Here is a 12,632-nt window from a genome sequence, read left to right on the forward strand (position 1 = left end):
AGCAGGGGGAGGGAAGGAGTGGACTAGAGAACAGGGAGGAGGAGTCTCATTTGGAGAAGGAGAGGGGCCCACGGTCCTGCTCCCTATACTGGGAGCCCCACCTTGGCCTGAGCCAAGCCCCCAGCAGCCACTGAGACCCCCTCCTCTGGCCCTGGAACCCTAACTGTCCTGTACCTTCCCAACTCCCTCCTTTGCGCTTGGGAACAGCATGGAGAAGGCAAACAAAGTCACTCTTAGTTGAGGTGTTTGTTGCTTCCACTAGGTTTGGTGACAAAATTGAACCTGCTGGTCTTGTGCCTAAGCTTCAACCCGTGACTGTGTCTGGGAGCAGGTACTGTCATCCCTTCTACAGTCAGAAGTGGGTGCTACTGTGCAGAGTCAAACAGTAATTGTCTTCTACAATCTAGGCACCGTGAGTCTTTGACCTTTGCTCTTGCAGAACCCATAAGTGTTTTGAAAAGCTAGGTACCACTTTTCATTTTGAAGTTTATGTCTAACGTCTTCATCCTATGTTTAATTACTTACGAAGGTTGTGATTTCCAGAAAACTAAACATATAAATATTTAAAATAAATGGTTACATCATTCTATTACACGGTTCTCAAGGACCTAAATACCATATCAACTTTATGCCCATCGAAGTCCCATAAAAACACTTGAATAATCTTTCCTTTAACAAAACTTTAATATCACTTCTGGAATTCTTGCTGTCATTTCTCGAACTATATCTCCAGAGTCTTTTTTGGTTACTTTATCAGGCACAATCTGACACTCAGTTGAAATAAACAAGGCCTCAGGTTGGTGAAATAGGACCCTGTGACCCTCAGAGGAGGTGAGGCCACCTGAGATGAAAGTAAAAGAGAGAGAGGGACACGTACACACACCTTGGACGTTTAAGTGGGGGGAAGAATCCTCCAGAAACTCAAATAGAAGAAACAAGCCCTGTGACACTGAGGTGTGGGAAATGAGAGACCCTAGCAGATAAAAGTACCCCAGAGCCCTGAAACTGACATGGGGGGGCGGGTCCTCCTTGCTGTCAGGTGGAGGAGAGAGGGGCCTCCTAACACGCAGTAGCAGAGGTAAGACTCTCGTGACACTCAAATAGTTGATATTCTTGAGGTCTGACTGCAATAACACAAGGGAAACAAGCCCTCCTGTTTGGCAGGAAGGGCACTAATGAGCACTGGACTCAAGTAAGGAGGTGAGATCATCCTGCCGCTCCCTGGGGGCGTGAGGCCTTGTCACTCCCTGGTGAATAAAGGCGAGATGTCCTGGCTCAGTAATAGGGAAGGCCCTTCAGACCTGCGCTGAGAGTAGACTTGGGGGCCGTCATGCAGAGAAAAAGAGAGCTTCCTGACAGTCAGTTACGAGAGGAGGTCTCTGGACACTGGAGAGGAAATGAGACGTCCTGACCAACAGGTGGAGGAGACGGAAACTTCAGACACTCGGGGAAGATGCGGCCTCATGACGCTCAGCTGCGGGAGAGGAGGCACGCCTTCACTGATGTCGGGGAGAGGAGGCCCCCAGTCACTTGGAGAGAAGAGGTGGAGCCTCCAGACACAGAGCAGGAGATGTGAGGCCCGTCAGGTAGAGACAAGACCTCCTGACACGCTGGTGGGAGGGATACCGTGGAGACACTCAGGACATGTAAGACTGCCTTGCAGTCAGAGGAAGAGATGAGATTTCACAACTCTCAGCTGGGGACGGTGAGACCTCAAGACACCCAGGAAGGAGAAAACCTTCAACAGTCAAGGAGCTGGGACACTTATGTAGAGTAGAGGACACCTCACGACACTCAGGTAGAGAAGATGGACGTACATGGCGTGCAGGTAGGGAGACCAGGGTACGCTCAAGCAGGGGATGGGAGACTCCATGGCAGTGGGTGGGGGATATAAGAATTCCTGACACTCCAGCGCGGTGGTTGAAACCTCAGAGTGCTCACACAGGCAAGGTGCAACCTCTTGGCACTCAGGTGAAGGATATGAAACCTCTTGGTTCTCAGGTAGAAAAGATGGGACAAAGTGACACTCAGGTGGTGGAGATGAGGCCTTTGGCCCTGAGACAGAAGGAAAGAGACATCGCTCACATTCAGGGAGAGGAGATGCTAGCTCCCTGATAACCAGGTGAGGTGTACGAGACCTACTGGATATTCAGCTGAGGGGGAAGGGACCTCCTGAAAGTTACATGGGCTGAGAGAACAGGACAGACACTTAGAGAAGATGCTCAGGGAGAGGGAGCAAGGCCATGTGGCAACCTGAAAACTCGTGACACCCGGAGGGAGGACAGGAGGTGTCCTAACACTCTGGTGGGAGGGGGACCCGTGACACTCCTGTAGGTGGGCTCAGGACACCCCCATGGGTAAGCCGAGACCTCCCCCTCATGTACAGGAGCTAAGATGAGCCCCCAGCAGGTGGGGGTGCGACCTCCTCACACTCTTGCAGGGGAGGTCCAGCGTTTTAACGTCCAGGTATGTGCGGTGAGCATTTATCTACTCTGGGCGGTGAGATGCTGTCTCCTGCCAGTCAGAAGAAACAGTACTTTATGATACTCACAGAACTGTGCCGAGAATTCCCGACACTCAGGTACAGGAGACACCACCCTGCTGCACGTAGGTCCCAGAGAGGAGACCCGGGACCTTCTGGTGGAAGATGTGAGACCTCGTGATACTCAGCAGTGGACAGAGGGTGGACTTCGTAGTCCTAAGTTAGGGAGGTTCAAAATGGCTCCTTGGAAAGGATGCAGACAGCACACACTTGGAAGAAGGAAGGACAGTTTGTCCCTCACAGTGTTAAGGGTCTATCCACTTGGATAGCTTGACTCCCTTTAACTGCTGACTTATTGCACCATCTTGCTGCCGAGGGGCTGAGCTGCCCCTCAGTCTGTAAACTGGAATGAGACTGTAGTTACAGCTTGTGTGAGGGCCAGACCCTGACCTGCACAAAGCTGGAACCTCAGATGATGTGGGACCTTGGAAGGTAGCTGGCATTGAAGGTCCTGGCCTTGGGACAGAGGGAGGGGACTGCAGGAGAGCCCGTCTGGCCGCACGGGTTGTGGGCGCCTATGCAGGAAGTTGAGAAGTCACTTCAGCGTGAACTGGTTGAACTAACGGGGCCCTAACTGATGTGATTGCTGGAAGGTGGGGGTTGGGAGGTCACTTTGCTGATTGGTCAGGAGGCCATGGGGCTCTGTGAGGTCACTGGGCTTCTAGGCCAGGCTGGGGCAGGAGTCTGGTAGAGATGCTGCCAACTGCCGTTCTGCTGGTCTTGGCTGCGTCTGTGGTCGCCACAGACAACAACACCTGTGAGTAAGTATCAGGGACACCTCTGTGGGGTGGGGTGTCTTCTGAGTAGCAGACTCCCTCAGCGCAGGGCCAGGGTGGAAGCCACAGTGGGGCCTAAGCGTTCCCTCACATTTCACAGCGCCTGTGACCCACACCCCCAAGTCAGACCCTCCCTGCTTCCAACATCATCAGCCCAGAGCCCCCCGGGCCCCAGACGCCCCGTTTCCTCCTGAGGCAGACCCCGGGCTCCCGCAGCACAGAGACCCGCACCTCTTCCCCGCCCAGTGACTGCCTGCATGGCCTCATGGTATCAAGTCTCGATTCTCAGGAGCCCCGGCCCTCCGGCAGATAATAAGGTGCCCCACCCTGCAGCTGACCCAGAATGCCCCAGGTGTCGTCATGCGATACCTCCAGGACCTCCACGCCAGGTGTAGACTCCCAGAGCCCCCAGGTACCCCATGACTCCCAGACGACTGTGGTCTCTCACCAGCAGCACAGCACCCAGACCGCCCTCCTCTGGATCACCACTGCTCCCAGTGTGCCCCCTCCCCTGGGGTCGCTTTATCTGCCTATGGCTGCTCTCCTTCCATCACTGTCCACCCCAGCCCTGCAGCCCCAAGACCCCGGGGCTTGTCCCTGAGTGTCCCACCCAAGATAACCTCCGTCCACTCCCACCTTTGGCCTCCCCTCTGCCCAAGGATCTCCCATACGTCTAGGCCCTTACCTGTACTAGCTGCCTATGGCCCCAGCTCTGCCCACCTTGTAATCACACTCACGAGACCCCAGAAATCTCACCCCTCAGAATCATTCCCTGGAGGCTGTGGCTTCTTGTCTCATCAAACCCGCATGGCACCACCCCATGAGGCTGACCCAAGGCCCCCCAGCTCTTCCCTACCTCTGCCAGCCCCATCCCCACTGTGGCCCTGCTGTGGAGGTGCCAGGACAAGCTGTGCCTTTCTTGGCTTGAGCTGTGCCCCTGGTCTCCCCTCAGCGGCCCCTGTGGGTTACGATTCAGGCAGAGCCCGCAAGGGGGCATGCGCATCATCGGAGGGCGTCCTGCGGCACTCGGGTCCTGGCCCTGGATGGTCAGCCTCCAGGCCTTCTCATATGTCGACAGCCGAAGGTACCACAGGTGCGGGGGCACCTTGCTGAGCTCCCACTGGGTGCTTACTGCGGCGCACTGCTTCAGGAACAAAAGGTACGTGGGGGACACGCGGAGGGGAGTCTTCAGAAAGGCTCTTCTCAGAAAGGGACGTTCTCCAGAGGTCTCTGTGCAGAGTGTCCCTGGGGCTGTGGACAAGAAGACCGAGTGGTTGAGCCAGACCTTGCTGGGGTGGGACCGGTGGGGGGGGTCTGCGGGTCCCATTCATCAGAGGTTCCTGTCCAGCCAGGCCACAGTGAGAGTGACCTGGCTGGCCTCTGCGCTCACAGGAAAGTTGCTGACTGGAGACTGATCTTTGGAGCAAAGGAAATTGTGTGGGGAAACAACAAGCCCGTGAAGCCGCCCCTGCAGGAGAGATCTGCTGAGAGGATCATCATTCATGAGAAATACTCCCCTGGCTCAGAGGAAAATGACATCGCTCTCATAAAGATCACCCCCCCTGTTCCATGTGGACCGTTCATCGGACCAGGCTGCCTGCCCCAGTTTAGGGCAGGCCCACCCAGAGTTCCCCAGATGTGCTGGGTGACTGGCTGGGGATACCTAAAAGAGAACGGTGAGTAGGGGCCAGGGCTCCCGGGGGAGAACTGCTGATCCTCCGCTTGGTGGTCTCTGAGGCGAAGGGGTCACTCCTGGCCCAGCCCCTCTCAGTCCCCATCACAGTGCTGACTGGAGTTTCCTCACATCGCAGCTGGTCTTCTAAAGCCCCCATCCACGTTAACGTGACTCTTCAGCCGCACCCACCCAGCCTCCGTCTGCCCTCTGTTCACCGTGCGCATCCTTCCACTCTTCCTTCTCCTGTTTCCTCTCCCCATGCACCTGCTAGCACTCCTCCACTCCAACTCCCATCTCCCCCCTCTGCTCTTCCAGCCGTGCATGTCCTTCCCTCCAGGAGCATTCTAAGGAGAGGCCGGGGGCGTTGACTTTCATGGATCTCATGTTTAAGCAGAGCGTTAGTGGATGGTAGGGGTTCAGTGGAGAGAGGAAGGCAGGGCTTTACCAGAACACGTCTTCCATGATCACTGACCTCTCAATCGCCTGGCTGTAGCCGCCAGGACATCACCTATACTGCAGGAGGCCCGTGTGAACCTCATCGACCTTGACTTGTGTAACTCGACCCAGTGGTACAATGGGCGCGTTCATTCGACCAATGTGTGCGCGGGGTACCCTGAAGGCAAGATTGACACCTGCCAGGTAACTTTCCTCCGTGTGCCCAGGCCACTGCGGACGACTCTTTTTTGGATCCCTGAGCAAATTTCCCTGGTCCCACCTTCCAGCATCTACAGTCACACTGAGGATGGGAAGTGACACCCACCAGCTGCCCCGACGAAGAATCAGGCACCACACTCAGAACTGTATCGCACCCTAACACAGAGATCACATGCCGCAAACACTGCCCCTGAAGAGAATGTTTGTCTCTCTTCACCGGAAAGCAAAACAGCCAGGTCCACTGCACACACACACTCATGTAAGCATGTAAAGCCCCACGTATGGACACACAGGTTTGCTCATCTCCCTTCCTCACTGCAAGGAAACCCATGACAGGCCACACACTCCTCACATCCCAACTGAAGCTGCTGGTACCAGCTAAGACTTCAGCACCACCACTGTGTTCATGGCAGCAGGAAGCCACACGGCTCCAGCAAGTGTCCTCCTAGACTCTGTGGCCCTTCTGGGCAGGGGAAGTGGCTTGGGCCGAGAGTGACTTCTGTTTCCTTCTGGGCAGGGGGACAGCGGCGGGCCTCTCTTGTGCAGAGACAACACGGGAGGCGCCTATGTGGTCGTGGGAGTCACAAGCTGGGGGGTAGGCTGCGCTCGAGCCAAGCGCCCTGGAGTCTACACGTCCACCTGGGCCTACCTGAACTGGATCGCGTCCAAGATTGGTTCCAGCGCCTTGTACATGGTTCAGCCAGGCACTCCGCCCCCTCCTACTTCCCAGGCACCTCCAGCTAGACCTGCTTCTGCTCAGGTTTCTGGTCACCCACCCTGGTACTTCCAACAGCTTCCTCGACCACCTCCCTTCAAGCAACCCCAGCCCCAACCTCCAGCCGTGTACCGACCCCCACGGCCACCCTCACTGCCACCCCCACCCCGACCCCAGCCTCCCACTAAACCTCCCCAAGCACTTTCTTTTGCCAAGCGACTACAGCAACTCATAGAAGTCTTGAAGGAGAAGACTTTTCTTAATGAAAAGGGTTATTCTGAAATGGAGATCACAGACCTCCCAGAACTGCCTGCCTCCTCCTGATCTGACACCATTCCCAATGGACCTAGCGGACCCCTCAAGCCTGGGGAAGAAAAGATGCAATAAATGAGTATATACACGTAAAGAGATGCTTTCTGACTTCTCCCTGTCTACCCTCCCCAGCTCAATCCAAACCTTCCCCCACAGTCTGCCCTCCCTCCATGCACCCTCCAACAAGTTGGAATTAATGTCAGTTGTGGTTTTTGTGGTGATCTGGGGCTGTGTCATAATTAGTGTCTCTGCACTAAACCAATGGGCCTCACAGCTCCTGTGAGGGGAGCTGCCTGGAAATGAAGGGGCGTAAGTCCAAGTCTCCTGGAGGCCACATTCTCCTGGTAGCAGGAAGAGACAGGCCCACGAGCGGGATCTGTCCTTAGTGTGTTTCTTTTCTCCTTGAGGTGGAACATTTTGCTCTGGGCCTGTAGTCTGGGGCTGACACTTGGGTCTCCTTCCTGGAGAGACAGGGCCTCTGCTCAAGGACTGGTCCACTGGGAGGCCATAGACTATGTGGAGCCTGCAGAGGCAGCGGTGGGCTCTTGTGCGCCTTCTGCAAGCTTCCCACGCACAAGCAGGTTCAAAATCTAGCCCCTCATTTCTTCACGACTCGTGTTGCTCTGTGACGGCATTTTTTCATTTAGCACACAGATGTCTCCGTATTAGCACACACAGACAGCAGGGACAGTTATGAGCCGTGGGTCCCATTTCCTTCCCAGGAGGGGATGTCTAGTTTCCCAAAGCTGCTTTCCCTGGATGTGTCCATTTCCCCAAGTCTAAGCCGACTGGTTCTAATCAGACTCTTCGGGCCTTACCAATCTCACAAGTGTTCTAGTTTTCACTGAAAAATTACGCATGCAGCAGTTTACAAGTGAAGCGAGACGCTCTGGTCTGCCTTCATGTCGCGTGGATGCTCTAACCCTGAAGATGGCTCACAGGTCCTGTCACACTGGGGCAGGAGGCACAGGGCGGGAAGGGAAAAGCTGTAGGTCGGACTAAGGCCAGAGTGCCTCCAGGCATCTGAGGGACAGGCTCACTCTTTCCTTGTGGGATCAGTAGGCAAATGTTAAATATTCAAGAAAAGAATTCATATGAATCATATTGCTAGGAAAGATAACAGAAAATCATTTAACAGAGGCTAAACCTGCACACGGTAAAACTCTGACAAGAGCATGGTGTCAGGAATATCAGATACACAGTAATGAGACTTACGGGGTGGAGGTTTAATTGTGCAAAATCTTATCATATTTGCAAGGAAAAACTGATTCCAATGAATATCGCTGTAAATTTTAAATGGAAGTGGAAAAAGATACAGGTAGTTAATTTTCACTGTGTAGAAAACTCATCAAGAAATAGAAGTTAGCTTGTTGGGGTTTTCTGCAGAAACTGCATTCCTGGCAAAGAATCATCAGTAACCTGCTCTGGTCACTACAGATGAGCCTTTGTAGGGACATGTTCTTATGGGGTAAGTATTCAGAAGTGGAAGAGGGGGTATAGCTCAGTGGTAGAGCATTGGACTGCAGAAGCAGAATGGCTGGCTTGTATAGGAGGGCACATCCCCAAACCCTCAGTGCAATCAACATGGTGAACATACCCACCACTCCCAAAAGCTCCTTGTGGCACTTTGTAGTCCCCGCCCCTCCGCCCAAGGCAACCTCTGATCTGCTTTCTCTCACCATGAAGTTTGCATTTTTAAAAATTTTAAATTAAAGGAATCACACATCAAGTACTTTTTTTTTTAAGTCTAGCTTCCTTCACTGAGCATAATCATTTTGAGATTCATCTATATGGAAGTGTGTTCAGCAGTTAGTTTATTTTTATTGCTGAGTATTTCATCATACGGCTATACCACTATTTTTCTATTCACTGTTGATGTTTGGTTATGTTACAAATAAAGCAGCTATGAGCATTCATATACAAGGCTTTGTATGGATATATGCATTCATATCTCTTAGCCGAATAACTATTGTGGAATGGCTGGGTCATATGATAGGTGTACGTTTAGTATTTTTAAAAGCTGCCAAAGTGTTTTTCAAAATGGTTGAAACTTTTCACACTCCCACCCACAGTGTATGAGAGTTCCAGGCCTCTAGTCCCTCACCAGCACCTGGCATGGTCAGTCTACTTTTAGTCATTCTGGTAGGTGTGTGGTAATATTTCACTTGTGGAGTTTTTTCCATAAACAAATGTAGTTATGACTAAGTTTACAGCATTCTGAAAGAACACATTTCAGATTTCTTATCGGCGGTGTAACAGGGCAGTAACTTGATAGTAACAAAATGCGGAAGGACACCTAGGGGAAAAGAGGTAGGCAGAAAGAAAGAAGCATGAAATAAATGTATCTGAGCAGACTTTGGATTTTTCAAGCATCACAGACATCAGTGGAAAGCAGAAAGAAATACCAACAGCAGTTCATAGAACAACTTCTCCACTGAACTGCAGCTCATGCCTCTGCTGCACTAATTCCAGAAGCAACCTGCTTAAGAAAAAGGAGGGCTATTTCCTATATAAAATACTCCACAATTTTCAGTCTCTTGGAACCTGTTTGCTGATGTTGTGAAGGAAAAGCCAGGCTGGGCCTACTGGTAAATCCAAGTGTAACAAGTGTCAGTCAGATCACTGATCTGAGTTCTGCTGGGCTAACTCGTAAACCTAAGTTAATAAGTGCTGGTTTGCTGATTCTCTGCTCATTTTTTTTTTTTTTTTTTGTTAGCCAGCTGGATTTTCAGAGAGACATATCTGGCCTTGGAATGTCAGTTTGCTACCTCCCTGCCTCTGCTTTTGTGATAATGATGCTGCTAAAGCTGTTCCGTGCCTATTGGCTGAATACCCCAAGCTTGCAATTAACCCTATAAAACCTCATGCACACATTTTGGAGGTGCTCAGAGCCTTGGAGCAGAAGCCCCTCTGAGCCCGCCTAATAAATCTGAGTACTCCAACCGCCTCCCCCCCACCCAGTGGTGCTTGTTTCTTGGCTGGCCTGTCATTTCCATAACAATGCCACTACATCCAAATAACAGTACTTTAAAACAAAATTCTCAGATGTTTTATAATGCTATACATTCTTCAAGGTGAACAAAATTGTGTTCAGGTCTCAATTAATTTGCAGGTTAAATTAGAAATAACATCCAAGCAGGTCTTTGATCATCACACTCATGCATCTATTACACAAAATAGACAAAAGCTATTTTGTGAACTAAATTCTTCTAGATACGGAGCAAAACTCAAATGTTACACTCAGTACTCTTTATGATATCTTTCTTAACATGAGTCTTTAAAGTGTTGCATGGAACCTTAAAAAGCCATTTAGTGTTTCCCTTAATATTTAAATTCTTTATTTTCTTAAGAAAAAAGATTTCAAATAGAAGACTTCATGACAATTCTTGCCTAAGAAGTTCTTAATCTCAAACGTTTCACACTGCCTTTTAAAACAATGACTAAACAGATCCTTATTCCCTCTTGTTCTGTCCTCACAGGAGATGGAGAACAACTAATCACATTACTTCTTACTTTGAATCCTTTAATCAAAGTCCCAATAACTTAAAACTTAATAAACCACGTCAACAGCTTTTTCCTCCTCAGAGTAAAAGGATGTCAATTTTTTAAACTTTTTCTCAGAGGTCTTATTTTACAATCTGTATTTTATTCCTTCTTATTTCTGCTGCTGCAGCTCCTGCGTGCCCACGGGGCCCTAAGACAGCACACTAGCAGGAGCTGAGTTAGTAAAAGGGATGCTTTTTCCCACCTCCTAGTTCTCACAGAACTAGGCTTCTGTTAAATTATTGCTAATAAAGAAAAACAGCTGACTCACTTCCTGCTCATCATAATAACAAATAAACACAAGTCAGCAACTTGGCCACAGTCAGTTTACTCCCTACTTTTGGAGGGCAGGTAGGTTTGTCCTTCGCAGGAAGCGTTTCCTGTGAGGCCTCACTGACCTTCTGTTGCTTGTCTGTACTTTTAGTTTCCAGTGTGTGCTTTGGCCTTGCCCCACTTGTTTTTCCCTTTTCCCCAAACTCTAGAAAATTTGAGTTTTGATCTGCATGCTCAAGAAGCATTCATTCATTTCCATGATATCATTCCTCGTGGAAAAGATAAACAACATGGAGTCCAAGGCTGAAACTTACTGGCTAGTAGCACTGGAGTCTCTTCTGGCTGGTTCGGGTGATCGCCGCGCTTTCTTGTCAGCCAGGTGTGGGGCTCCGCCAAGCTCTTGCTAAGCATCACTCAGGCTCAGAGCTTGGCTGGAACCAAGTGATTCCTCAGTCTACATACTTCGGGAATGTTTGTGAGATTCTGTTTTTGATTTTTTGATTTTTAAATTTTTGAGATAAGAATCCAAGCTTCAATAACTTTTTACCTTCATTAAGATGTTAAATAGTAAATATTGCATTATATTAAAGCACTCAGATAAAACTGTTTTCTTCATGTAGAATGACACTGAGGACATGGATTAGTGACCATGAATGGGCTGTCACACCATTCAGCTCCCCTTTGTTCTTCAGGCACCAGAACACAGATACTCAAGCCAAATACACATACTTTTCATATGTAGAGTATTGATCATACCATTTGGAAAAATAAAGGCTATTTCCTAAATGACGATCTACATCCTTAAAAACAAGTAAAACAAACAAACAAAAAAAACCCCTACATATTTCTCCAGTGCAAAGCCTTTGAAAACAAATGCATTCCAAACAGTGGTGCTCTGCATTTAGCTGGCTGTCCACTGTCTAAGTCACACAAGACCCAGCTGTCGGAAAGTAAGGGAGGAACAAATTGGCGATAGTGGAGACACAATGACTAGAAAGTTATATTTAGATTATACGCATTCAGCCAAATGTTACCTGCAACAAACAGAACCATGATTTATGAGCATTCTAATCAGTTCAAACTTTGTGTTATTATCATTATTATTGTAGAAAATAAGCTCTCTAGTGCCGCTGCCCTCCCCCACAGGCAGTCTGCTTGGGGTGGTCACATTCAAGGCCTTGAGATCGCTGCCTCTTCACTACACCACGTGCGTTTCAGTGCTTTGTGAAACACAGGGCAGAATACACTTTAAAAAGATTAAACAGCACTTCTCTACTAAGTTATTATTCGGAAGACCACAGAGTCTAGCAAAAATGACCTTCCAAGATTTTTTTCCACATTAAAACTAATATACGGTTCTCATACGATCAGAAATTCTGTAGAGGTCAGCAAGATGTTAGAATAAACTGGAATTTTAGTGTTTCATAACACCCCAAATCTGTTTGTTTTATATCTTAATAACAGCATAATAAATCTACTTACAAAAATATAATTCAGAGCGCCTTTTTCAGTTCAGATTTTTTTCCCCGTAAACCAGCAAACCCATTTGATGTAGAGGGAAGTACCTACACAGCAGGAAAATCTTCTCCAGTCTAAACATCAGCTGATTAAATCCCACCCAGTGCAGGAGCACCAGACACTGAGAAGGTATCCAGAAATTCGACAAGAACAAAGCCACTGGGAGTGTTGCCTACTGTTTAATGTTCAGTACATGCTAGGATTTTTCATGCATACCATAAATGTATGCTGCACTAAGAGCATCTTTAAGAGAGGTGCTGAAACTACACATTGAAATGCTAAATGCCCTATTTCAAATTTTCTAATTTGGAAGTAAATACTGGTGACATAACAACATGCTTCCACTGTGATCTGGGAATAGTGTCGTGTTCTTGCCAATTTAACGGGTTAATTCCCTTAACTAACTCTACAATTAAATACATGACACATGCCTTTAAAAAATGTGCTATACACAACTACAAGACTCTGGAACTAAGCTTAATCATATTTTAATTAGAAAACTCACTTTTGTATTGCTATGTTTTTGTTAAAGGAAGAATAACATGTTGCTATGATACTTTGAGTGTAATGACTTTTGTTTGAGATTACGAAAATTTTGAATAATTTCCCCCAGACCATTTCATT

General features: G+C 48.9%; 1 protein-coding gene across 1 annotated transcript; it reads left to right on the plus strand.

Moving 5' to 3' along the window:
* Window positions 1-3,193: 3,193 nt before the first annotated feature.
* Window positions 3,194-6,768, plus strand: ACR (acrosin). The gene is made up of 5 exons (XM_006212553.3): window positions 3,194-3,303; window positions 4,271-4,477; window positions 4,711-4,994; window positions 5,487-5,632; window positions 6,165-6,768. Exons 1-5 carry the CDS (start codon window positions 3,236-3,238, stop codon window positions 6,684-6,686), a joined length of 1,227 nt encoding a protein of 408 aa, XP_006212615.2. The 5' UTR covers window positions 3,194-3,235; the 3' UTR covers window positions 6,687-6,768.
* Window positions 6,769-12,632: the final 5,864 nt, after the last annotated feature.

Source organism: Vicugna pacos, chromosome 12 (assembly GCF_048564905.1).
Source record: "Vicugna pacos chromosome 12, VicPac4, whole genome shotgun sequence".
Lineage (NCBI taxonomy): Eukaryota > Metazoa > Chordata > Mammalia > Artiodactyla > Camelidae > Vicugna > Vicugna pacos.